This window comes from Talpa occidentalis, unplaced genomic scaffold (assembly GCF_014898055.3).
Source record: "Talpa occidentalis isolate TD23 unplaced genomic scaffold, MPIMG_talOcc4v2.1 talOcc4.11, whole genome shotgun sequence".
NCBI classification, from domain to species: domain Eukaryota; kingdom Metazoa; phylum Chordata; class Mammalia; order Eulipotyphla; family Talpidae; genus Talpa; species Talpa occidentalis.
Window position 1 is genome coordinate 86642965 of NW_023601104.1, and position 27336 is coordinate 86670300.

The 27336-nt window shown below is 45.0% G+C and overlaps 1 protein-coding gene across 1 annotated transcript in view; it reads left to right on the plus strand.

Annotated features, from left to right (window-relative positions):
- Window positions 1-27336, plus strand: part of STON2 (stonin 2) — a 137925-nt gene that overhangs the window by 48701 nt on the left and 61888 nt on the right. Inside the window, exon 4 of the mRNA XM_037503754.2 lies at window positions 9742-9939. Within this exon, the coding sequence (XP_037359651.1) occupies window positions 9742-9939 (198 nt within the window). The remainder of the gene's footprint in view (window positions 1-9741; window positions 9940-27336) is intronic.

Sequence of the window (27336 nt, forward strand, 5' to 3'; positions counted from 1 at the left end):
AGAGTCCAGAGCTGGCTGGCTTCCCTCCCACCTTGTAAACTCCTTTTCAGACCCCCCCACACCCCACCCCACCCACCACACACACACACACACACACACACACACACACACACACACAAGTCTGATCAGCCCAACTTCAATCCTATGGTCGATTGGCCCATGGCAGCAATCTGCTCATAGCTTGCACTTGATCCATTCCACAATGCAGGCACCAAATCCACTGCCTGCAGCTGGAGGGAGCCACAGCGCTGGAGCTGGCCCTGTGGTACTGGTGAGCTGCATGCCCTGGGGTGGGCGTGGTAGGGGAACCACTGCTGTCCACCATCACTGCTGGCCTCTGCCCACAGCCTGAGCCCCAGTGGGGCCACCAGCGGTGGGCAGTAAAATGCCTACCACTGGCTGTTGCTTGTACTGCCTGCAAGCAGTGCTCTGGGCCAAGTGCCAGAGACCTGAGGGGGGTTCTCCAGTTTCAGTAGCATGGAGACAGAGAGAGTAATTGGAACCCAGATTTATTTTGAAAAGAAGACATGATGGACCAAATATGAAAAGAATCGATGACTCAAAGGTTTCACTCTGAGCACCTGAAAAGATGCAAAGCCAGTGTGGAAGGTATAACAGGAACTTAGTTTCAGATGTATAAAGCCAGAGATATAAGTGGAGATTTGAAGTAGATTTAGACATAATGATATATACGTCAGGAAATAATATCTATCACCTACCCCTTTCAATACTTTTTGTACTAATCACTTTTCCAAGTCCTATGTCAGGATTAACCTAATCCCTTTATGAGTTGGGTACTATTATCAGCCTCATTTTACAAATGAAAACACAGAGCAGGTGGATTAGGTCACTTGGTTGCCCCTGGCTGCAGGCCTGGATCAGGAATTTGAACCTGGCAGTCTGGATCCAGAATCCTTGCACATAGCTTCATAGGAGGCAGATTTCTTTTTTTCCTTATTCTCTAGTCCTTGCTGAATGATTGTGGTTCTGAAGCATCTTGATGACAGTAGCTTGTGACTGGCCCAGCTTTCAAAGGCCTGGCCCCCGGGAGAAGAGAGAGCTTCAAGCTCCATATTTCCACTTAATTCAAGTGATCTTGTGGCCTGAGGACATTTAATTCAGAACCTAAATAAAATGATTCATTCAAGACTTCTAAGCTGATAAATAAATGAAGTGCATTAGACCTAATGAGAACACTTTGTGGGATGCAGGGATTTTGCCTCTCCCAGAAATATTATTCTTAGTTTCTCCTTCAAGGGAAGCATTGAAGTTTTATCCAAAAATGTTAAGAGCCAATGTGAAAATAGAAATAATCTAAATGGCTTGCTTTCTGAGTAAAGGGAGTCTTTTGATATGTGCTTTTAATAAATTGTTTTATCTATTGAATAAATACAAAGGAACATATTTAAAATGTACATTGTTATAAAGAACAATAGTACAATCCATGACCCAGTTGAATAAATAGAATCTTATCATCAGCTGGAGACCCCCATGTTTTCCTGCAGGTCATGTCCTTCTTCCAGATGTCCCCTTTCTGTCCTCTTCCATCACCCACCTTCAGGGTTTTACGACATTACTTAACAGTTTCACTCCCACACATGCTTTGAGAATGATAAAAATTAATTTAACCTGTTTTTGAACTTTATACAAATAGAATAATACTGTAGGTATATTTTGCGATCTGCACTTTTAACACATTATTCATGGGATTTTTTTCCATGTCATTACCTGTAGCAACAGCTCCTTAGTTTGTGTTACAATATAGTGATATACTATGATTTATTTATCCATTCTATTACTGATGTATATTTGGGTTGGTTCTATTTTTGGCAATTGAGAGCATGCTCTCAGAGCATTTTTTTTTTTTTGGTATGATTTAAAACATACATCCTGGTGAACATGTGCAAGTGGCTCCCTTATATAAAAATGTCAGAGGGAGGATTGCTGTGCAGTTGTGTGTGTTTATCTTCAACTTTATCAGATAACAACAAGCCATTTTCAAAAGTGGCTCCAGTTTCTCCCCCATCAGGCATATGTAAAAGATGTTGCAGGCCCATTAACTTGTTTACACTTGGGATTGTCATATTCTCCTATTTTAGTCATGGGGAGGCTGGGAGAAAGGCAAGGAAGAAGAGTAATGACAGTGTTAGGGGGAAAGGATGTCCTAAAGCTAATTCCACACAGGCTTTGTGGACTCCACCCCCACCCCAGGCCAAAGCCAAAGACACTGGGAACTCCAAATCCCATCACCACCAAAGGGAAGGTGGCTGGGACCTGAGGGTGGGGTTAAGCAGCCAGGTTGCTATAAAGCCAGACACGTGGGCTTTGGAGGGGTCCCCCATTTGGCTCTCCACCAGCTCACAGCCTTCGGCCAGCTCTGAGAGTGCCATTGGGTTTCCAGGTCGGCGGATCGGGTAGGACGCATTAAAGACTTTATTTCCCCATTTTCTCCCTGAGTTGTACATTTTCTTTATTTCCTTTTCCCTTGTAAATAAACCTTTTATTAACCTTTTGTGTGTGCCTGTAGTGGAGTATTAATAAGTCCCTTTTAAACGCGCAGGTGAGGACCCACAGCCAGGCAGCCCGTTCAGTATCGGGGCTGCCCTATAACAGCAGGTGTGATTTTAATTTACATTTCTTGGATTGCAAATGAGGTTGAGCATCTATTATTATTTTTTTTTTTTGCCATTTGAATATTTTTTCTTTCAGAAAATGCCTGTTCAAGTTTTTTCTTGTGGTCTCTTCCTTGTTGATTTCTAGGAGTTCCTTGTGGATGCAAGGCGGATGGCAGAACCTATTTAGAGCAGGCAGGTTTGGGGGTTCTGGGGTGCCCCTCTCCCTGCCCTGTGACAGCCATAGCAGTGATAGTGCTGAGACTTAACCCCTAGGCCAGCAGGGAGGCCCTCTTTTTTTTTTAAACATTAAAAAAATATTTATTCATGTAGAAGAACTGGGGTGCAGGTCAGAGGTGTGGGGGGGGTAAGAGTGATGGAGTTTTGTGGAGTGCGGGGTCCTTGGGTTCACTCTGAGAAAGGTTTCACCAGAGCTCCCATTTCAGCAGCACACAAGTTCCCCAGGCAAGTTTGTCCATGAGACAGAGACGTTAGTCATATTTAAAGAACAGATTTATTAGGGAAAGGGAAAGGGACAGGTTTGCTAAGAAAGGCCTGCATGGTCACAGGTGGGCGTCCTTGAGGAGAGCTGCCTCTGCTGAGGGAGGTCAGTGAAGAGAAGTCCTGGCATGGTACAGATCACAGGCAGGCAGGAGGCTGCTGCCCTGCAGAGAGAGAGAGTTAGTAAAAAGCACCTGCATAGTCACAGGTGGGCAGTGGGAGTGCTGCCCCGAGCCTGTGCAGAGACTGCCTTGATATACTCCCCTTCTGTTTGGGAGGGGTCACTCCGAGTGGCCTGTTTGTTGCTTATTTGGGATAACTAGGCAAAATCAGGAAGGGATTCCAGGGTGGGCCCAATCTCCATATCTTTACCCTCAGGTCTGTGCTCCACTTCCTATAGCATCTGATCCTGCTTGGGTCTCAGGCCTTGTGATAAGGCGCTGATGCCTAAGGGTCACGACCTCTACAGCTGGGTTAATGGTCCTGTTATTCCCCTCGACCCCCACCTCCTTGTTTGAGTCAGATTTTAATCTTGTGAGGCCTCCTTTCCAGTTTTTCTATTCTTGTCCTCCATCAAGAGGATTCACCAGAGACAGAGTGGGGAGCAGAACAGGCAGATGTGCTGAAATAAACTGCTGAGGGGAGCAGTGGGCGAGACAGGAGAGGTCTGCTGCTGAGTCACCTCCCTGGCCAGGGATCGAACTGAGGCTTAACCCCTAGGCCATCAGGGAGGCCCCCTAGACCCTGGTTTTCATGTTTTCATCTTTTTGCTTCTCTATACTGTCCAGTTTTATATTTGTAGTTAACTCCTTTTCCAGAAATTCACGTAGTTCTCTTTCAATTCTCTATGCTTCTTTCTCATTTTCATTTCTTTTCTTCTTTAAATGTCCTTAAGCCTGGTGGAACAAAGAATAAAAAAGGAGAGGCCACAGATCAGGAACCTGTCTCACTCAAGGAAGTAGTGGGGAGAAGGGATTAACGTAGCCAGCAAGCCCAGCTACAGAAAATAAGATCCTTAGGCACCAACAAGCAGGTATCAGAGTGCTGTAGGGAGTGTCAGGAGCACAGACCTGAAGGTGAAGAAATGAAGATTAAGGAACAAACTATCCACCCACAAAGATGAGCCCCTCCCTACCGAAAGAAGATGATAAAACCTAATGCTGCCCCCACAACGGGGCAGCTGTGTTTCTGCCAACCTGTGACTATGCAGGTTCTTCCTTTCACCTACTCTCTCCCTCTGCAGGGCAGCAGCCTTCCTGCCTGCCTGTGACCTGTACTTACCGGGGCTTCTCCTCACTGACCTCCCTCAGCAGAGGCAGCTCTCTTAGAGGCCCCCTGCCTGCAACCATGCAGGCCTTTCTCAGCAAACCTGTCCCATTTGGGGCAGTTGTCTATGCAAGTGTCCTTTATTCTTCTGTCCCTTTTCTAATAAACCTGCTCTTTAAATATAACTAACGTCTCTGTCTCGTGGAGAAACGTGCCTGGGAAACTCTCCGCATGCCGCTGAAAGGGGAGCTCTGGTGACACCTTTCCCCGGGGGGAACCCAAGGACCCCACACTCCAAACCCACTGGCTCCAAAAACAACATCAAGTCTATTATACACACTTATATTTTTTGCTTAATTCTACTGCTGAATTCTTTGCAGGTCTGTTTCTATCTTCTTTCCCCACTGTAAGGGCAGGAATGGACACGGTGCAGGTTTTCTGATCCCATGCAGACCGGGTAAAGGAGGAGTCAGAGTCCTCAGTAGTTTTGCAGGTTTTTTAATGGGGTTCACCAGGTATATGGCAGGGGTGCTGGGGGGCCAGGAGGTTGGCAGGCCTCCCAGCCCCCAGCAAATCTTCACTCTATCTGAGCTCTCTGGAGTTCGTTCTGCTGCTTCTCGGCTTCTCTTTCGGCTTCTCTTTCGGCTTCGGCTTCGGCTTCGGCTGCTGCTGCTGCTGCTGCTGCTGCTGCTGCTGCTGCTGCTGCTGGCGTCCCCGAGATGCCGCCCTTAAAAGCACAGTCTTAGCTCAGCTGAATCCCATCTACCTATGCCCACACCCTACTCCAGGTGCCCACCATCAGGCATGCATTCAGGACAAGGATCCATCATCTATCCTGATGGCGGGAGGGCAGAAAAGCCTGATTTTTCTTTACCCTACAGTCCACCCCCTCAGGGTTTTCTGCCATACAGTCTATACATATATATATACAATTTTCTAAGCAAACAAACAATGCAGCCATGGCCCACAAAAACAAATACATCAAATATAACAAAATACAATATAACAAAATACAACAGAACACAAATAAGTCCAGGCAATTATTGGTACCAGCAGATGAGCCACCAAATCTGCTGCCAAAGGCACTGCTCATACAAGGGAGGGGAATCACTCACGGCATCTACTATAACACACCAGGAGCCGTCAGGCTTCCTGGCCTTCTCTGGCTGTAGTCTCGGCTACAAGCCACACACAGCATCCACCCCCAGGATGCACTAGCTCTGGGATTGGCAATTTTATTCTGTTGGGGGTAATCGCCAACCCTCAGGGTTTCTGTCTGCAGTCGCTCCAACACTCGGCTTTCATGGCCACCCATGCGACTCGCAGACCCCTGCATTCAGGCCAACCCACTGCACAAGCACATGGGTTGGGGATCCAAACTCTACATTTGGCTTGGGCTCCACCCCAAGCCCCGTTCCCCAACTGTCCCCCAAGGACAGGTTCCTCAGCTCCTCACCCTCACTCAAGAATGAGCAGGGCATCACCCACAGGTGATTTTATGAAACTCACAGGGCTTCAGCATACCCAGGCTGCTTAACAGCCGCTTAGGGCTTCTCAACTTAGCATCAGTACTAGCTGTTGCCTTCTTAGTTGGCTTTTCTCCTCCACCTGGCTGCTGGGCATACACAGGCTGCTTTTGGCCATCAAGGCCCACTGGCCACCCCCAGATTCTCAAAAAAAAAAAAAAAAAAAAAAAAAACATAACCTGCCAAGGTCCTCCGCCTTCTGGCGGGATTGTCAGTCCATCAGTCCATCAGTTCAAGTCCATTGGCCTCTCCCCGCTTCAGCAACGGCCTGCTGCCTCAGGGGTCATTGGATGGTCCTTTCCGGTGTCGTTGGCTGGTCCTTTCAGGTGTCGTTGGCTGGTCCTTTCAGGTGTCGTTGGCTGGTCCTTTCCGGTGTCGTTGGCTGGTCCTCTCGGACGTCTCCTTCACGCCAGGTCTCATCCTGTAGCTCGTGGACGTTGTCCACCTTCTGTGCCACCATGGCGCCTCCAGCGTCATCACAGGCAAACAGTCTGTTCTCCTTAGTCCCTCCAGGTCTTCGGAGGGCTCCATACCCGTCTGCATGGATCCTGCCGACTTCGCCAATTGTAAGGGCAGGAATGGACACAGTGCAGGTTTTCTGATCCCATGCAGACCGGGTAAAGGAGTCAGAGTCCTCAGTAGTTTTGCAGGTTTTTTAATGGGGTTCACCAGGCATATGGCAGGCAGGGGTGCTGGGGGGCCGGGAGGTTGGCAGGCCTTCCAGCCCCCAGCAAATCTTCACTCTATCTGAGCTCTCTGGAGTTCGTTCTGCTGCTTCTCGGCTTCTCTTTCAGCTTCGGCTTCTTCTGCTGCTGCTGCTGCTGCTGCTGCTGCTGCTGCTGCTGCTGACCTCCCAAGATGCCGCCCTTAAAAGCACAGTCTTAGCTCAACTGAATCCCATCTACCTATGCCCACACCCTACTCCAGGTGCCCGCCATCAGGCATGCATTCAGGACAAGGATCCATCATCTATCCTGATGGCGGGAGGGCAGAAAAGCCTGATATTTTCTTTACCCTACACCCACTCTGCACACCTTGCTGGCTCTTATTCATGGTGATTTGATTTCTTAAATATTTTGTATTTTTATTTGATATTTATTACCATGTGCATATCAGCTAAAGAACATTCTCTCTGGTATGGCTGATTTAAGGTATTCTCCTATAGAAAGGATTAGTATGTGCTTTTGCCAGGTGCTTGAGGTGACCACCAACCTGAAAATACTTTGGCCAAGTTTTCAGACTAGAGGTTTTTTAGACCACACAAGTAGATTTAGTTGCAAGCCCCCATGCGGGACAGCTTGAGATTGTAAGTTCTCAGGAGGTGTTTTTTCTCTACCTTGTATCCAGTGTTAAAGCACAGGGTCTTCTTTGCTACCCTCAGCTGGGTGGAAAGGGGAATTCTTAATTTGCCCTTACAGAGACTTTTGGGATATCTGACTTTGAGCCTTAAATCTGTTAGATTTCCCTTCCTGGGCTAACTCTAGGTATTTTGCCCTTTGCTTTCTTCACAAGAGACTTATAAAGCCAAAACTCAGGGGTCTCCTTAATTTGTTCACAATACTCAGGGTGTAAAAATCAGTTTTTTTTCCTTCTGTGTATCATTTTTTGGTTCCAGCTTTTATTACATCGCTCATAATTCTTTACTTTCTTGCTTGCCCTATAATGTAATTTAAATAATGTTATTATAATTTACTTAATATCTTAATTTTATTTCCACAGTAGTTCAGAGTTTTGTCTACTATACTTCAGGAAATAGTGCCCTAGGTTTAGCTTTTCCATGTTTAGCTTTTCTTTTTTTTTTTTTTTGTTGTTGTTATTTATTTTTCCATGTTTGTATGGGGCTTTTATAGTTACAAGTTTAAACAAGCTATATTTAACATAACTTGCTATGGAATGGTTTGTGGTATTTCTGTTGCTATAACCAATGCATATTTATTATGCATCAGGCACTGTTCTAGCAATGGGGGTGCAGGAGAGAACAAAATGGATCAAAATTCCCTCCAAGAAACTTGGAGCTTGAATTCTAGAGGGGAAGACATTGTGTATGTAGTGCATTAGTCAGTGATCATGCTAAAAAGAAATAAAGCAAAAACAGGGCCTCATGTGTTTGGAGCAAATCAGGAATTCCTCCTTGAGATAGTGACATTTTTATAGAAAGGGGGGGTGTGAGCTGTGAGCATTCCAGAGAAATGTCCTAAATGTCTTCTAAATGCCTAAGAAAACATCGAATGAAAGTCCTCTGTAGTTTTGTATTGATACTATGTCCCAAACTTTACTATTAATCTTTCTTCCCTCTTAAAACTCAATTTGTTAGGGGGAAATGATGTACTGCGCTAATCCCATACAGGCTTTGTGGACCCCACCCCCACTCCAGACTAAAGCCATCAGGACATTGGGAAAGACAAATCCCATCACCACCAAAGGGAGGGTGGCTGGGACCTGAGGGTGGAGTTGGGCAGCCAGGTTGGATATAAAAACCAAACACGTGGGCCTTGGGGGGCTCGCTATCGCTCGCCTCCTGGCTTCACGGCTCCTGGCTTGCGGCCAGCTCTCAGGGTGCCATTTTGGGATTCCTGATCGGCAGATCGGGTAGGACGCATTTAAAACTTTGTCTTCCACTTTTCTCCCTGAGCTGTACATTTCCTCATTTCCTCTTCCCTTGTAAATAAACCTTTTATTGACCTTTCGCGTGTGCCTCTGGTAGAGCATTGATAAGTCCTTTTAAGCGCGCAGGTGAGGACCCACAGTCAGGCACCCCATTTTGTATCGGGGTTGCTCTACAACAAATTTTCTCTTACTATTTCCCAACCAAGCTCTACAGTTTTAATTTTCTAGCCATACGAACTGACTTTCTATCTACTTAATCTCTCTGAGTCTATTTCCCCCTGTGTAAAATCCTGGTCAGGATTGAAGGGTGAAATGAGATAACATTTGTAAAGATGTCTTAATATGGCATGTTAATTTAATGTTAACTAACAAATGTTAATTTATTTCTTCTCCTTCCTTCCCTGTCCAAACTCTTTCAGCACTTGTTTTCAGTACTAGCATTAAATTTGCAATCAGATTCTTATGCAATACCATGGAGAAACCATGTGGTAGGCAATTAACTACAGACAAATTGGAGACATTAGTAAACTTGATTTAAAAAAAAAAAGAATTTTCCAAAGTGGTTTTGAAAGGCTGAATTTATTGCTCAAAGATGAAGCGATAAAGCCAAGCCCATGAATTTCTTCATTTCCTCCTTAAAAGATATTTTCCCTTGTATTACATGTCAACCAGTAAGTCTCTATTTCTGTGTGTCCGCAGAATAGCCAATTGCAATCAAAACTCAAGTAAGCAGAGGTATATCCCACTGATATGCAAATACATACGTAGCTTCATATCTTTGCTTGTCCCTTCATCCATTCTAGCTCCAATTTTGCAGTGTAAATTGGTGAATTTTCTTAAGATTGTTAGCCTGCCACTAAAAATGAAGGACATGTGAGGATCAAGATGAAACTGTAAGTCGTGTGTAGTTTGGGTTGAATGAAACTGAACTCTACATTTAGAATTAAAAGTAGACCCTTAAAATCATTTATATTATCCAGTGTGATCTTCTTTGATTTGAGGGTCATCAGACCTGCACTGTAGTACTGGTTTTAATGTGGACTAACCATGGTTCTCAGTCAATTAGCTTCCCCACCTGAATCCTAAGTGTTCCTTCCTATACTTCCTGGCCTTGTATGACTGTTGACATTTCGTAAGGAACTGAGCAACATCAAAGTAAGACAGACACTAAAGATAAACAGAGTACAACTATTTATAGTGTATACTTTTGGTTTTTGTCCTGTCCACAGTCCTACCATTGACCGTGCCCTGCTGGACATGTCCTTCCTTCGACTCTGTGGGGAGATGCCCTCTGACCTCCGAGAGCAGCTGGACCACACATTCTGAAGACACCAGCAGTCCTAGCCTGGGCCCCTCCTACACAGACCTGCAGCTCATCAGTGCCGAGGAGCAGATGAGTGGCAGGGCTTCTGGTGCCGACTCGACTGGTAAGAGGGAATATCATGCTAGAGGGCTTTGCAATCACTTTTGGTGACCCATAGCCATCTTTCAAATGTCTACAGCCAGATTTGTCTGCAGAATGACTTCAGGCTTAGCCATTCAGTCAAAAAGCTAGAATCCAAAGTGATTCAAATATTGCATTGGGATGAAACATGGGCATAGGTTGTGGCTGATTGGTTGGCAGTTTATTAATTTTGGGAAACTGTTTGACAGTCTGTCTTAATGTGTTATTTTCTGACTGTTTCCTGTCAACTTATTTCCTCCTTGGATAACTGAACTATATGTAATATGCACAAGTCTGATTCTTTTATTGTACCACCCACACATCCTCCCTCTTCAGCAAGCGGGAGGTAGAGACAAAGTAAATATTACATGAAGCAGAATAAGAATCAGGTCTCAGCCACTGTGTCCAGGCTACAAATCATTTTGCAGTTTTATCTTTTTTCTGCCCTGCCTGAATTGAGTTATCCAGCAATCCATAACACCCCAGGGTCTCTCTGATTAATCTCCAGTAGGTGTACACTAGAATGGAATACTGGCTGCCTCTGCAGGTGGAATATGGGCTTGTCAGCAAGCACTGTGTACCGGGTTTGCTTTAGGACGGCATTGGAAAGGTGTGTGTCCTTGGTATTTTTGGTTATTTGGTCCAAGAGATTGTTTTCCTTTGAAGGTGCTAGAGTTACGGATAGTTTCTCTGTGGAAGAAATTATCCAGTGTGTCCAACAGTATCTGTTTTTTCTCTTTAAAATGTTGTTCAGGAATTTTTCTCTGGATCACTTTTCCAATGCAAGTAACATTTGCCCTCACACTATCTGCCGCTAGAAGGTTTTCTATAAGAGAGATCTCCCTTGCAGACTAAAGGCTTGGTATTTGACAATATTGCAGTGAATCCTGGTTTCTCACAGTCTTTCTTCACCTGCCACAGTTCTTCATAGCATTTCATTTTCACAGTCACCTCCTGAATTATGGTTGAATTCCGTGGCTAGTGATCCTGGTCAGTGGCTGCCATATGCCCCCCACAAACCTGTCCCCACTGTGGGAACATTTCATGGATTGGAAGATGCTGAGACAGTTAGAAGAGAGGCTGTGCTCGCTGTTTCCTTTGTTTCTCCTTGCCTCAATCTCCTTTCCAAGCTTTCCTGTAGAGGATGCAAATTGGTGACGAGAATAGATTCTGGAATCAGGCTGCTCAGGTTCAAATCCTTGTTCTGCCATAACAGCTATGTGACCTTGGGCAAGATCTTTAGTGTCTTTATTTTTTTTTTAAGATTTATTTATTTATGCATACAAGAACTGGGGTACAGGTCAGAGGTATGTGTGTGGGGGGGGTGAGAGGATTCACCAGAGACAGAGTGGGGAACAGACCAGGCAGATTGACCAAAGTACACTGCTGAGGGGAACAGCGGGCGAGTCAGGAGAGGTCTGTCTGCTATGCCATGTGGGTAGCTCCCTGGATGGCCGGGGATCAAACTCGTGTTGTAGAGGCTGCGGACATCTTCATAGATTGCGCCTTAACCCCTTGTGCTACCAGGGAGGCCCAATCCTTAGTGTCTTTACACTTCAGTTTCATCATCTGAAATGTGGGGATAATAATGACAGTACTTACCTTAGCATGCTGTTCTCAGCTTCAAGCGAAACCATTGATGTGGAACAACTTACTTATTTTCTTACACAGAGTAAGTGTCATTTTGTCCCTCCTATTCCGGGGTTCTTACTGCTTTAGAGAGATGGAAAATGGGCTCCTCCTACAGAAAAAGTCAGAACCTGTAGGCTCAGCAGCATTCTCAGTGGCCTCTCTACTTTGTTATTAGGTGAAAACTGCTCTTTACTTATGAAGGTTCAAATGATGAAAATCAGAATCCTGGCTGGAATTAATAAAGTGTCTATAAAGCTGATAATTAGCTTTAGTCATTCTCTTTTTAAAAGTCATGTTAGGGTTACTCTTCACATTGAGAAAACCTCTTCCCCTTTTGTTTTGATCATGGTCTCCACAGGAAACAGGTGGTACCTGAAAAGGGCCTATCTGAAGAGAGTTTAATGAAAGAGTGCTGGCATCATGGAAGAGGGGCTGCCCCACAGGCTGCACCATGTCAGGCAAGAAGGGGAATAAATACCTGGATCTTGTGCTTGTTCTGTCCATGGGCAGATCCCAGTCAGAAGCCAGAGAGCACAGGTCCTGGGAAGGCAGTCCACAGGGGTCACCCAACAGACCACAGAGCAGGTGGACATGGGTGGAGAATAGATGTGGGGTGACAGGTAATGTAATGCCAATGGACAATAACCACCACATCAGGAGTTAGTTCATGCCAGGAGTTACATGAGATGAAATGCAGAACCAGGATGCTGAGTGATGCTCTCAGTTCTTCCCTTCAGCAGGTGGCAGTTTCCATAGCCACACGGGGGTTAGAGCTGTGCTCTGCTGGTAACTTCCTTTTTTGCAGTAGTTATAATCATAAGCAGCATGTACTGAGCGTGCCCTGTGTACCTTTCAGTCCCAGCAGGTATCATTCTCCCCTTTTCCTCATTGACCCTGAGTCTGTGGAAGGTTAAGAAACTTGTCTAAGAGGACACAGCTAATAAATGGACGAACCCATGTGATTGGGTTTCAAAGTTCCCAAGCATTTTCCAGTAGTTCTGAGATCGGCCACTTGCCTAAGTCATCATCGTTATTAGTTTGCGGTCACCTTCCAGACATTCTGTGCAGAGAGTTATAGGCGATTCCTGATATACATATGTACGCGCACACACACACACATACACACATACATACATGACTTTGGAGGTTATTTTTAACACAAATAGGATCAAAAGAACTTTAAGTAACAGGTGGTGCCTGAAGAAACCTCTTGCTTCTTTAGCAAGTATGAGAGTGTTGAGATAACTGCTGTGTGCCCACAGTATGTATTATTTAAACAAGTCTCTGAACTGCATTTTAAAAAGAAATCTCCCAATTCTTTAGTGATCAGGCCAGGACCCAGGCTGCCCAGGTGCTAGGTTGCTTCCATCTGCTCATGATGGAGTGTGTTCCTCTGCCTCTCACCTCCACACTCCTCCATGCCCACAGGGGGCCACTGGTGCCTCTAGGGCCCTGCAAAGGTGAGGCCCTGAGTTGAGAGGCTCAGGGAGTTGTTCTCAGGCAGCGTGGAAAGTGGATGAAGCCCCAAGAGGCTCTTCCTGAACATCCTGACCTATGAGAGCAGATGGATTCCTGGCTTTGAAGAGCCATTAACTCACCATAGATCCCAGGATGGAAGGAGTAGGAAAAATAAGGTTTAGGGGAATAACCAAGTATTGTAAGCCTCTGGCTCCTGTCTGTCTACCCCATCAGCAGGGATTTATAAATGCTTTCAGTTAAGCTATTGAGAGCTTCAAAGAAATCTGTACACGCTGGAAAGCCCTCCAGACTCACTGTCCTCCGCCGGCACCAGGCCTGTAACTGTGGCCAGCTCTGGGAGAGCTCTGCTTCGAGTCTGGATGGTTCATTCCGGGTGAACTGAGTCGCTGGGAGGCTGTGGAGCAGGCTCTCATCTGTCTCTGCCTCCTCGGCACTCACCTCCGCGGAGCTTGCTTCCTCCTCTGTGGATTGGGACCAGCGTCCCTCCCGAGGCAGGCAGCAGAGTGTTTGTGGAGGTGCTTCCTCCAGAGCAGAGGCACTAGGAATTTCTAAAAAGCCCCTATCTTAATAGCTCCATGCTGCATTTCCCTTTGAAAAAAAAAGATAATTACTTCTTACTTTATTGCCCCTTGAGGACTATAAACTACACGTGTGTGGGTTGAGACCTCGGGAGGGTTTTGCAGTTCTCAGCTCTCAGCAACAAGCCATAGGTATATGCAGAGCTAAGTTTTGGGTCATTAGTTTCTGTGCTGAGGATTTGGGGATCCTTGTGAGAAACTGTGTTGGGAGACTTTTGTCATGTGCCTTCCCCACCATGGCATTAGCTTTGTGAAAATAGAAGGTAAGGAGCAGCTTCAGAATTCTTCCTCCACAGGAGCTCCCTCAGTCAGCACAGCCCACCCGGCCCTCCCTGGCAGCTATGTGTGAGCAGGCGACAGGGGCAGATGCCCTGTGATTCATCTCCTGTGTGGAGCGGGATGACGGTGGCCCAGGCCCAGCCTGTTTATCTTGGCCCTGTGGCTGTGCACACACTCCTCCCTGTCATCTGTGGCAGGAGTTCTGCAGGGATTTGGCAGCCCCACCGGGCAGTCCTGATTCCCACATAACTGCGGTGGGGAAGACTCTGTGATCAGCCTACACTTTCTTCTCATTTTCTCACCAAGGGGATAATCAGGAGGAAGGCAAACAAATCCTTTACCTTGGGTAAATCACAGGGTGTGGGGGAGAGCAATGTTGATGTTTGCTCTGGGCCTTAGCTCTCCAGTGCAAATGGCAGGAGACTAGGAACTGAATCCCTGTGAGGGATTCCTAGCAACACCCACTTCCTCTCTCAGCCCCCTCTTTTCCAGGTACCTTCCCATGGCAGGTACATCTTGCCATGCTCACCAGTCAGACGTGCCCTGAACTGCCACAAGTCTGACATGGGTTTGTATTGTAAACAGTAAGAGCGTAGAGGGGATAAAAATAAGTTTTCTGCCTTGGCAGTCCACGTCAATCATGGAGGAGGAAACAAGTGTTTGCAGTAGCCTAGGCTGCTAAGTGGTAACCTTTCATTTTGTTTTTCTTTTCTTTTCTTTTCTTTTTTAAAAAAGATTGATTTATTTATGCATACAAGAACAGGGGTACAGGCCATAGGTGTGCAGGGTGAGAGGATTCACCAGAGACAGAGTGGGGAACAGAACAGGCAGATTCACTGAAATACACTGCTGAGGGGAGCAGCAGGCGAGTCAGGAGAAGTCTGCTGTGCCATGTGAGTAGCTCCCTGGCCGGGATCGAACTTGTGCTTCAGTGGCTGTGGATAGCTTCATAGGCTGTGTCTTAACCCCTTGAGTGGTGTTAGAATACTCAGGCATATATGCAAGCTAAAGATGTCCAGACTGAACAAAGCTCATTACAGGTGTTTAGTCATTGCTGCATGGATTCTGGAGTTGAGTCCTTGGGCAAGTTAGGGTTTAAGTAGGCAGTGTTGGGGACAGCACTGGCAGAGACTTTGAGAGCTGAAGAGCCTTCTGAGATAAGGAGAGAGAAATCCAGCATGACTAATGAGGATAGTAAATTTTAAGAGACCTTAGACAGGGGCAGTGAAAGAAAGATTGAGATAAGAGCTGTAAATCTAGACACAGCTGTCCAGAGACATACAGCCACTGAGAAAGAACCAGTCACAAAGAGGATGAAGAGATTTTAGAATAGAAGAAAAAAAGGTTTAAATATCTCCTAGACAGGGGTCTATACGGCATCTTTGGTCCCTTTTTGGCCTCCCTGCCTTGGAGTCTTTGCTTTTGTTCTTTTTCCTCTAAATATACTTTTTTTTACTACCTAAATAAAGATTTGTTTCCCTCCACTTACTTATCTGAGGGTTTGTCTACAAATTCCCTTTTGCAGCTTTGTGGGAAGAGAACTGTGGTGATTCAAGGGTTACTGGTCTGAAGGCAGCTGCAGCAGCTGTGATCACAGTAACAGCCATAACAGTGCACACAGGCTTCAGAATGAAAGGTGTGAGATTACAGGTGGTGAGAGGCATTTGCATCCCTGACATCTGCAACCCATTTGCGTTTAAGAGTCCAGCATTTCTCCCAAGTGTGACTCAAGCAGCAACTCAAGAAAAACCGGGATTCTGGGGATGATGTGTTAAGTCATGCTGTGCTCACTGTTGGAGATTCATAGCCTGTATTAGCTTAGTATAGACTTTGAAAAGTCCTGAAATTATATTTGTATGTGTATACGTTATTATAGTATACCCACTTTTATACATATGTAAGCAAATTTAACCTTCACTTTGCCCATGTTGTCCTACTATCTAATAGGTCAGATCTTTTTTTTTTTTAAGATTTTTTTATTTATGCATACAAGAACTGGGGGAGAGGCCAGAAGTGTGGGGGCTGGGGGTGAAAGGAATCACCAGAGACAGAGTGGGGAACAGAACAGGCAGATTGAAATACACTGCTGAGGAGAGCAGTGGGCCAGTTAGAAGAGGTCTGCTGCACCATTTGGGTAGCTCCCTGGCTGGGGATCAAACTTGTGCTGCAGTGGCTGCGGATAGCTTCGTAGATTGTGTCTTAACCCCTTGCGCCACCAGGGAGGCCCAACAGCTCAGATCTTAATGTACAGAAACCCAAACTTCCATAAACTGGCACAAGTGACTTGGAAGAACATACCATTGCTGAAGTATTGGGAAACCAGGGAAACCAGAAAGAAGTATACTGACAACCTTGCCCAGATGTACGGAGATTTACAAAGCCCCTTCTTGGTCTCATGCTCTGCTACCACCTTGGCCTTTTTCTTTTTCTTTTTTTTTTTTTTATGTTTAGATTCAGCAGACCCAAGACTACATTTTACCAAACTTTCTTTGTATTTAAACCCTCTTGGTGGGGCCTCCCCGGTGGCGCAGCAGTTGAGCGCTGGGTTGCGCAGCTGCCCGCAGCCTCTGCAGCGCCGGTTCGATCCCCGGCTGCTCCCCGGCCACTGGAGGAGGGTCCCACATGGCGCGCAGACCTCTCCTGCCGCCCGCTGCTCCCCTCAGCAGTGTACTTCGGTCCTTCTGCCTGCTCTGTTCCTCACTCTGACTCTGGTGAATTCTCTCACCCTCCCACACTTCTGACTGTACCCAGTGCTTGTATAAATAAATAAATAAATCTTTAAAAAAAAAAAAAAATAAAAAAATAAACCCTCTTGGGCTTTAAAAAAAAATGTAGACCAGATGTTCTTGATTCATTTGCATTTAACTTTTAACTGATCACAATGGAATTCTGCCAAAGCAGTAGGATAGCCCAAGGGGTTCACTTTTTTTCTCTCTCTCTGAAGTGTGTGTCTGTGATGGGTAGAAAGCTGTAGACTTGAGATCTCAATTTCTGTGACAAGAAGTTTTTAGATGCTCAGAAAGTTTGCTTTGTTGGTGATGGTAGCTTGAGAGCCTCACCTGGGCTTGTGTATCTCTTTACAAGATCTAACAGGTTTCTCTGTTGTCGGTTTTGTCTTAATCCTGCTGCAGCTGGTGGAGCCCAAGATCAGGCTTAGGGGCCCAGATTCTCGGTAAACAGTGATTATCGTGGTACAGGTTGGATTTACAGGGGATTCTTGTGGGTCTAGAGACACAGTTGTATTTTTTTTTTTTATCTTTTGTTTCACTTGAAAAGATTTTGCTTGCAAGAAAAATGTTAACATATTTTGAAAACTCTTTCCCCTAATTAAAAAATTCAGCAATAACCGTATTCACCTTGAACAGCAGTGTCTTCCTCAAAATCAAGAATAGTAGAACACTTTTTTAAAAAAAAAAAAGATTTATTTATTTATTTATGCAAGCACTGGGTATAGTCAGAAGCGCGGGAGGGTGAGAGAACTCACTAGAGCCAGAGCGGGGAGCAGAGCAGGCAGAAGGACTGAGGTACACTGCTGAGGGGAGCAGCGGGTGGCAGGAGAGGTCTGCGCGCCATGCGGGACCCTCCTCCGGTGGCCGGGGAGCAGCCGGGGATGGAATTGGCACTGCAGAGGCTGCGGGCAGCTTCACAACCCAGCGCTCAACCTAGAACACATTTTTAAATCAAATCACTGTTTTTTTTCTTTCATTTCATGGTACACATTTTGGCCTTTTTTCTATTACCTCAGGATTTTTCTTTTTCTTTTTTCCATTAAGTTCTGTATTTTTGGTTTTATTCTCTATTTTAAAAAAAGAAACTCTAATGATTGCTTTCTTTGAAAGTTTGTTTAGAGAGGTTCTAAAGTTTCTCAGAAAGACAAATGTTATTGAATGAAACTGGTACTTTACTAGTCATTGCAAATATGGAAAAGAGTAAGTTATATCATAATCTGCTTATGAAAAAAAAATCTGCAAATAGATTTTTGCCATTAAAAGGATTTTTACATATAACTTAAATGGTTTCTATATATCTCATTTAATCTTCACAGTCTTAAAAGTAGGTATTATTACAGTTGTAAAGGTCAGGAATGGACCAGTGCAGGTTTTCTGATCCAGCAGACCAGGTAAAGGAGGAATCAGAGTCCTCAGTGGTTTTGCAGGCTTTTATTGGGATTACCAGGTACACGGCAGACAGTGGTGCTGGAGGGCCGGGAGGCTGGCAGTCCTCCCAGCCTCCAGCAAATCCTCACTCTATCTGGGCTCACTGGCGTTCTCTGCTTCTGCTTCTTTGCTTCTCTCTTGGCTTCTCTTCGGCTTCTGCTGGCGTCCCTGTGACGCCACCCTTAAAAGCACAGTCTTAGCGCAGGTGTACCCACTTCAGGTGCCCGCCATCTGGCATGCATTCAGGATCACAGGGTTCCCTCATCTATCCTGATAGCGGGAGGACAGAAAAGCCTGACATTTTTTCTTACTCTACACAGTGCAAGGAGAGGGGTACCCCAGAATCCCCAAACCTGCCTGCTTTAAATAGGTTATGCCATCCACCACATCAAGACAAAACACACTCTAATGTGTAAGACCTTTAAATGGAAAGGAACTTTAATACAGTTAGTGTGCAACAAAGAAAAGAGAAGATTAAAGTCTCCAAATCAAACACCCAAAGTTACCCATCCCCTCGTGGGTAAATGTCCAGCCAGACAGGGTTGGCCCAAGTAGGGCCACTGAGGCCAAAAGCCTGCCACAAGTCTACAGCCCCTTTGGGTAGGGACCCTTAAGAAAGAGGCAGAAGGGGCCCATAAGAAAGGCAGCATGTCTGGAAGGAAAAGAGCAAAATCCAAATCAAAGCTGCCATTGTTAACATTCCCACGGGTCTCTCGCCCACATCTGTTTTCACCAGTCTAAGACCAAAAAGCAAGTGCAGCTGCTTCACATGTCTCTCTGCTCCATGGGCCTCCTCCAGGTCAGCTTCTGGCTCTCCATCCTGCTTCCTTCTATCCTCAGACTCCTCTCTCCTGCTTCTCCCTGCTCAGCTCCACCCTTCCTTTGATGGGGCAGGGCACCTGGTGCCTCCCCTTTTCCTTGGGACCACCGTGCTACAGTGTCACTGTCCCATTTTATGGATGCAGAAGTAATGGCTAGAGGAGGTGAGGTGATTTGGTCAAAGCCATACAACTAGAAAGCATGGTGTTGGGATTTAACCCAGGTCTTTATCCTTGGCTCACCTACCACGTACATACTGCGACTGGCTGGTATTTGTGAATGCAGTGAGCTGTGGGAAGTGGTTAGAGCTATCTTTTGTAGACCCTAATTGCTTCTCTGTGTTCCCTGGGATGTAAGTGTTATGGGGCAAAAGGAGTGGCACCCTGGGGTCCCCAAATCTGCCTGCTCAAAATGGGTTCTTCCATCCGCTGCATAAAACAAACATACTCTTAGTGTGGAAAAGAAACATACTCTTCTCAGTGGAAAAGAATGTTAGTACAGTTGGTGTGCAATAAAGAGAAAGGAAAGAAAATTGTTTCCACATGAAACACCCCAAATTACCCATCCCCTTATCAGTAAAAGCCCAGCTAAACAGGGTTGGACCAAAGCAGGGCCAATGAGGCCCAAAATCCTGCTGCAAGTCTAAGGCACCTTCTGGCAGGGACCCATAGGAAAGGCACAGTAGGAGCCAGGCAGGTCTGCAAGGAAAAGAGCAAAATCAAAACCCAGTCAAGATAAAGGCTGCCATTGTCAGCCTCCCCACGGGTCTCTCAGCCACGTCTCTGTCTCTTTCAAGTGTCTCCTTCCATGTCCCTCAAGTCCCTGGTACAAGTCCAAGGCTGGAAGCAAGCAGCTTCTTTTTTCTTTTTTTCTTTTTTTTACAATAGCTGGGGTATAGGCCAGAGGTGTGGGAGGGTGAGAGGATTCACCAGAGACAGAGTGGGGAGCAGAACAGGTAGACGGACCAAAAGCACTGCTGACGGGAGCAGCGGGAGCAACAGGAGAGGTCTGCTGCACCATGTGGGAATCTCCCTGGCCGGCCGGGAATTAAACCCGCGCTTCAGAGGCTGTGGGCAGCTTCACAGTGCTGCATTCAACTTGTTGCACCACTGGGGAGGCCCACCAGCTTCTTCACATGTCTCTGCTCCACATACCTCCTCCAAATATTCTTGATCTTCTTCCCTTCTCCTTATCTTCTCAGCTTCTCTTCTCCACTCAACTCCACCCTTCCTTGGGTGGGGCAGGGGACCTGGAGCCTCCCCTTTCTGTGGATATCACAGTTACAGATGTGCAGGCCTCCCTGATGAGATTTTCATATCAGAGCCCAGTGTCTTGTTCAGGAGTCCCCACTAAGAAGCAGGAACCACATCAAATTCATTTTATGCTGTCACCATGCTGCCTGGCACATTGAAGTTGCATAGTGGAACTTAGTGAAATAAATTCACTATTCTGATTTGGGACTGGAAAACCATCATTTCTAAACCTATTGTCCAACTCCCAATGCTTAAGAATGTTTACTAATTAAAATGTAGCTTCACGGTGGGGAAGAATGAAAAGAGAACACTTAGGTGCAGTGAGTATGGAAATGAGACTCTTTGCCCATGTTTTTATTTTTTTATTTTATTTTTTTTTAAAGATTTATTTATACAAGCACTGGGTACAGTCAGAAGCGCGGGAGGGTGAGAGAATTCACCAGGGCCATAGCAGGGAGCAGAGCAGGCAGAAGGACCGAAGTACACTGCTGAGGGGAGCAGCGGGTGGCAGGAGAGGTCTGAGCACCATGTGGGACCCTCACCTGGCAGCCGGGCATCGAACTGGCGCTGCAGAGGCTGCGGGCAGCTTTGCAACCCAGCACTCAACCACTGCGCCACCGGGGAGGCCCTGCCCATGTTTTTAAATGACAGGCAATTTTATAGCCATCTCCATTCATTTTGCTTTTGTTGTTCTTATTTGGGTTTTTTTTATAATCTTGTAATTTTTTTAAAGGTTTATTTATTTATGCATACAAGAGCTGGGGTACAGTCCAGGGATGCAGGGAGTGAGAGGATTCACCAGAGACAGAGTGAGGAACAGAACAGGCAGATTGACCGAAGTACACTGCTGAGGGGAGCAGCAGGCGAGTCAGGAGAAGTCTGCCTCGCCATGTGGGTTGCTCCCTGGCGGGCAGGGGATCGAACTTGTGCTGCAGAGGCAGCAGATTGCTTCATAGTGTGGTGCTTAACCCCTTGCGCCACCAGGGAGGCCCCTAATCTTGTAAATTTTTTTAAAAAAATAGATGTATGTGGGTGCAATGATGGGTCAGAGCATTCTATTAAATTTACATATCTCCACTTATTCTTTGACCAAAGCAGCTGTATTTTCCATCCCTATTTATTCACCTCTGAGAATACAAAGATGGTGATTTGGGGAAAGCTTTTCTGTGGTATTGAAGTAGATTCTTGTGGTTGCTGAACTACAGGTGTGGAGCAAAATCTGAGAAAATGTGGCAGTGCTTAAGATGCTGTGTCCCAAACAAATAATCTAAATATTTTGGAATCACTTAATAAAAAAAATGTGTGGCTCACAGGGCCTCCCTGATGGTGCAAGGGGTTAAGCACAGCACCATGAAGCAATCCATAGCCTCTGTAGCATGAGTTCGATCCCTGATCGCCTAGCCAGTCAGGGAGCTACACACAGGGTGTAGCAGACCTCTGCTGTCTTGCCCGCTGCTTCCCTCAGCAGTGCATTTCAGTAGATCTGCCTGTTCTGCTCCCCACTCTTGTCTGGTGAATCCTCTCACCCCCCTCTGGCCTATACCCCAGTTCTTGTATGCATAAATAAATTTAAAAATATATAAAAATGAAAAAAATCTGTGACCTCCAACCAGAGATTTTACAGGGCCCTCTTAGGATTGCTAATGGACTAATCCTCAAGGAGGTGAAAACTGCAATGCCTTTTATTGATTGCATTCTGTGATGTTCTTTTTAGTGGTGTTATCCTCCTTTTACAAATGAGGATTCCAATGCCCACCGCCACACATTGGCTAAGTGACACAATTAGGATGGACACCCAGGCTTGTCAGCACTGTGCAGGTCTGTCTCTGCTGTGTGAGCTCTGGCAGGACCAAGCTCTGCATTCAGTCCCATAGATCAGAATTTAGTTCCAAACAGGTGATCAAAACTAGATACTTGAACCACTCAGAGTCTACACGGTCCATTAGCATGGATAATTTCCATCTGTCTTATCTCTAGTACTTGGGGAGGTTAGTGAAATACCCATTTTCCTCAGTTACAGATGTAGACAATAAACCACAGTAGTACCCACAATACCTTCCACTTAAATCATCAACAGAAATTACAGATGTTTCCATAGTATATTAGAGTTGAGACAGATCTCATTGATTGCGTGGATACTTGGAAATCATGATAGTTACTGACTTTATTAATAGTTAATAAAGAAATATAGCTGTTACTATATCAAAAATTCATGAAATTTGTTTTTAATATTTGATAAGTATTTTAATATAAGTAGTTTCTTTTTACGTCCTATATATTGTTCATGTATTTAACATATTGTCCTTAGACTTTGTTACACTGACAAAGGATCTGTGGCACAAAAGCCTTGAAGAATATCTGTGTGGTGACCTCCTGGTCCTTGTACAATGAAGCACAGTTGACTCATTTAAATTCAACAAATAAGAATCTATGATGTGCCAAGCCCTGGGAGGACCTGCCTGCATAATGATGAGCCACAGCCCCTAAGCAACTTATAATCTAGTGAGGGCTCTGGGTGTATTTGAGAGGAAGGAAACGCAATTAGAGTGTAGTGAGAGCAGTGTCTTCATAGGGCAGATGGAAAGAGTTATGGGAAAACAGCAAAAGCCAGCTGCCTGGAAACCTGTGTTTTAGCAAGTTTCTCCAGAAAATTGCTTTGAGATCTTAGAACCGCTCAGTAGCATTAAAGAACATTTACAAAAGCCCAAAAGTCGGGCCTCCCTGGTGGCGCAGGGGTTAAGGCTCATCAGTCACTGCAGCATTAATTCCATGCCTAGCCAGGGAACTGACCCACATGGCACAGCAGACCTCTCCTGTCTCACCCGCTGCTCCCCTCAGCAGTGTATTTCAGTAGCTCCTCCTGTTCTGTTCCCCACTCTGTCTCCGGTGAGTCCTCTTACCCTATACACCTTTGGCCTATGCCCCAGTTCTTGTATACATACATAAAGAAATCTTTAAAAAAATATTAAAATATTTCCATTTAGAAATAAAGTTCAATATATTCCTGGAGCTATTTTAAAATATCTTTTGATCAATCTGTTTGGGGGCTGGCCTCTTTGGGGGATAGAGCCTGAACTGTTGGCTTTGGGGTGGGGTTGGAGACTAGTACTTCAAATATTACAGTCTTTTCTAGATTTAAAAAAGCTATGTAATTGTGTTTAAATTTATTCCTTGTGAGAACTAAGTATAAATATTGTAAAACCCTAGTCTTCTGAGTTTGGCAAAGGGGCAAACACCAGCTCTATTCCTCCCCTACTCTGTGATATTTGGCAGATTATTTATTCTCATTGACCTTTAGTTTCCTCAGTTGTAGAATGGAAACAATAGCAATAATACTGAGCCGGCAGGTTTGTTCTGAGAGTTAAATGACACCAGGAACATGAAGTTTCTGGAATATAATAAGGAGTAACCATTATGATGATTACACTATAATGCAGTTTTTAGAATTTCTCATATTTTAGAGCTAGGAATTAGTCTGGGAAGAAAAAAAATTTTAAGTTGCAGAAAAACAGCAGAATTGAACCAAAATGATGTTCTATTTTGTGTCCTTAGCTTCTTTTTGTAAACACCATGACAGAAAAGAATTTTCTTTCTTCCCCATTTTCTGAAGGGTAGGCCACTCAGCGAGCTTTGTGTTGATGGCATTTTTCTGTGGAACTGGAATGAGGAAGGAAAGCTTTCCTGACAAGAGGTGGGAGGAAGGTGAATTGGAGGGAGCTTGGTGGGGTGAGGGAGCAATTGCTGGGTTTACTTTTATGTGTTCTCCCCGCCCCCTCCTCCTCAGGACTGGTTTGTTTGTACAAATTGGTTGCCTCAAGCAACACATTATTAGTTGGAGCTGGAATGTATCTCGGGAGACTTACTGCTTTCCCTCTGCCAAGTAATTGTCCTTTTCCCGCAGAGGATGCTGGGACTGTGGGGCCATTTCCACATCTCCATAGTTCAATCTAGTTCCCCCTCCTCTCACCGAATGTCTGTTTGCAAGGCACTGTGTCTCTTCACTGCATTTAGATGGCAACCGTTCAGAGCTGTTCATCTTTATTTTCAAGTCCTGGATTTCTCCCTCTCTCCTTAAGCCCTCAGCACTGATATCTAAGGAAAGATGATGTGACTGGTCAAGACTTTCACTGTCCCTCCCTGTGATGTAGGCAGCACTCACGAGAGGCTTTACTGTGTGACTTGCTTTTGGACCAGTGAGATGCAGGTGGCAGTGACGCTTCCAGCTTAGAGTTCTGTTTGCTTCCATGGCCTTTCCCTCTTCCCCCTGTCAATGTCACCCTTGCTGCCCCAATTGCTGCCCTCAGGTCAATGCAACTTTTCTTTTCTTCTTTTTAAGATCTATTTTTTATTTATACAAGAGCCAGGGTACAGGTCAGATGCGCTGTAGGAGGGTGAGAGGATTCACCAGAGACAGAGCGGGGAACAGAACAGGCAGACTGATGAAATACACTGCTGAGGGGAGCAGCAGGCGAGACAGGAGAGGTCTGCTGCACCATGTGGGTTTCTCCCTGGCCGGGATCGAACCTGCACTGCAGAGGCTGTGGACAGCTTCACAATGTGGCACTCAACCACCTGCACCACCAGGGAGGCCCCCTTGTTTCCTCTTGTGTTGACATTCTCAAATTACAAATTATCTCCCTAATAGATGCAGGATTTTTCATATAAGAATATGACTCACAATATATGTCAGTCCTCAGAACAAAAAGCAAGCAAACAAAAAACTCTTAAGAGGGGGGGTGAATGGATCTTCCACGCCCAGCATCTTCCTTCCCTGTTTTGTCCATCTCTTCGGACTATCCCTTCACATCACATGAGATGGGAATGAGTGTGTCTTGGGATCAGGATTAGGAGTAGTACTAGGACTTTTTTTTCTCCTTATATTTTTCTTTTCTTTCTTCTAGATCTTTCTCTACTCCTTTTTCCTTTCCTTCCCATTACCACAGAGAGCTGGTTCTCAGTATCTTGGAGAGCATTCATCTTACAAAGAATGGATCGCCATTTTTAGTGCTGACTCTTATATTATTCTTAGCAGCAAATCTTTGTTCACCAGAGCAGCCTGGCCCCTGTGATGGCACAGCAGGCTGCTGCAGGCTGTTTCCTCCCCACTTATCTTGTCCCTTCCCTGTCTTCCTTCTGCTCTGTTTCTGCCTAAGGCTTGCTGTGGTACTAGCCTCACTTGTGGAAGTAACAATAGTCAGAATTCTTCAGATCCTTCCATCCTTCCAGGTGCCCAGAAAGGGCATTTTGAAATAGATGTCAAAGAACTGGAAATAGAAGGAGAGGAAACTATGAAGAACTTGCTTGAAGCCTAGACTCCTCCTTGTTGGCCCTAAGACTAACAAAGGGCGGTTATGTCAGTGCTTTAGAGATTCTATGAACCAAGTCAAGAGTCTCATCTTGATTATTCCTAGGCTGAAAGATGAACTTAGTACATTATCCAATTCCTTTGTTTAGAAAGTGCCATAGTGTGTGGTGGAATTGAAATTGAGTCTTAATATTTAAATAAATGAAGAGAAGGGAAAATATAGAGGAGAGAGACAAACTGAGCAGTCTTTCAACAAATCTAATATTTCATTTCTACTTTATAGATGCTGCTTAGACTTGGCACTTCTAGCAGAGAGGAAGTGGGTATTGTTTAGTGTTCTGGAGGGGGCATAGTGACTCGCAGAGGCTGGTTTATTGGAAGCTTACCTGACTCTTAAGTCAGCATCATCTCCAGCCTCATTGTCTGCCTGAACCTTGACATCCATCCTGACTGAGGCTTACCTAACAGTAGTACAAACTGCAGGTGCTAGGTAGCATCCTTCTCACTGACAAGCTTCTTGGCTTTAGAACAGAAACAGACAGAGACATAATTTACCATCTGCTTCCAAGAAGAAGAAAGGGAGGCAGTTTTAGAAAAGGTATACAAACCGAAATCTGTTCTTTTGACAGAAATTTGAATATCATTTGTGATGATAAATGGATCCTCTGCTCTTTGAATGGCACACCGACTGCCAGATAAAGATGAAAAATGTAACTTTAGTAATTGTCCAAATCTAGAAAATAAAATTGTGTTGATATTAAGCACCTCAGTAGAAGGAATATGAAGAAATGAGCATCCCCAGGGCTTTAGGGGGAAGCTGCCAGTGTCCTGGTAAGGGGGAACTCTCCCAACAGTGGCTGCCTGAACACCTCCCACTTGCAAGGATGCACTCTCCCTAGAGGGACTGCTCATCCCATGTTCACACACTGTTACAATGAACTCGGCATCACTTTGCTATTGACCCACTAGTCCTTTGGCAGCTGACTGCCTGGTTTGAAGACTGGCTTCCCTGCTTATTAACAGTTTGACATTATACAACACACTTAACTTTTCTGTTTCAGTTTTTTCATCTACAAAATTAGAATAATCATAGTAATGATTTCATAGGGTCATTGTGAAGATGAAGGGAAAATACATTGAATGTTCTTAGAAAACTTTGGCTTTGTGTGTGTGTGTTTGTGTCCTTATTAGATGTCAACTCTTCCACTAAAATAATTATTATTATAGTTATTATTACCATCATCCACCATGTTTTGGGTTCATAAAGAACAAATCTTTTTTTAAAGGTTTATTTATTTATGCATACAAGAGCTAGGGATAGGCCAGAGGTGTGTAGCAGTGTGTGTGAGAGGATTCACCAGAGACAGAGTGGGGAGCAGAACAGGTAGATCTGCTGAAGTACACCGCTGAAGGGAATAATGGGCAAGATAGGAGAGGTCTGCTGCGCCATGTGGCTAGCTTCCTGGCTGGGAATCGAACTCATGCTGCAGAGGCTGCAGATAGCCTCATAGTGCTGAGACTTAACTCCTTGCACCACCAGGGAGGCCCCAGAAAGAACAAATGTAATCTTTTTACCATATGACAACTTCTTCCCCATTTGAAAGCAGCTAGATATTCTCAGGTCATAAAAAAAAAAAGTCTTCTTAGTGGTACAAAAATGACAAAAGAAGTTCAAGGCACTGTGGTAGGTTTAGTACATTTAAGTCTGTTTGGAGAACTCATCAGTGACATAGTGTAAATATCTTAATAATGATGACTTATTCCCTCGAATTTCTATCCCCAAAAGAGATTTCAAAGAGTGTAAGTAAAATAAATGTCACAAGAAAATGGTTGGTTTCTCTTGACTAGATTCAAAGACGGTGCTTGTTTATGAGATAT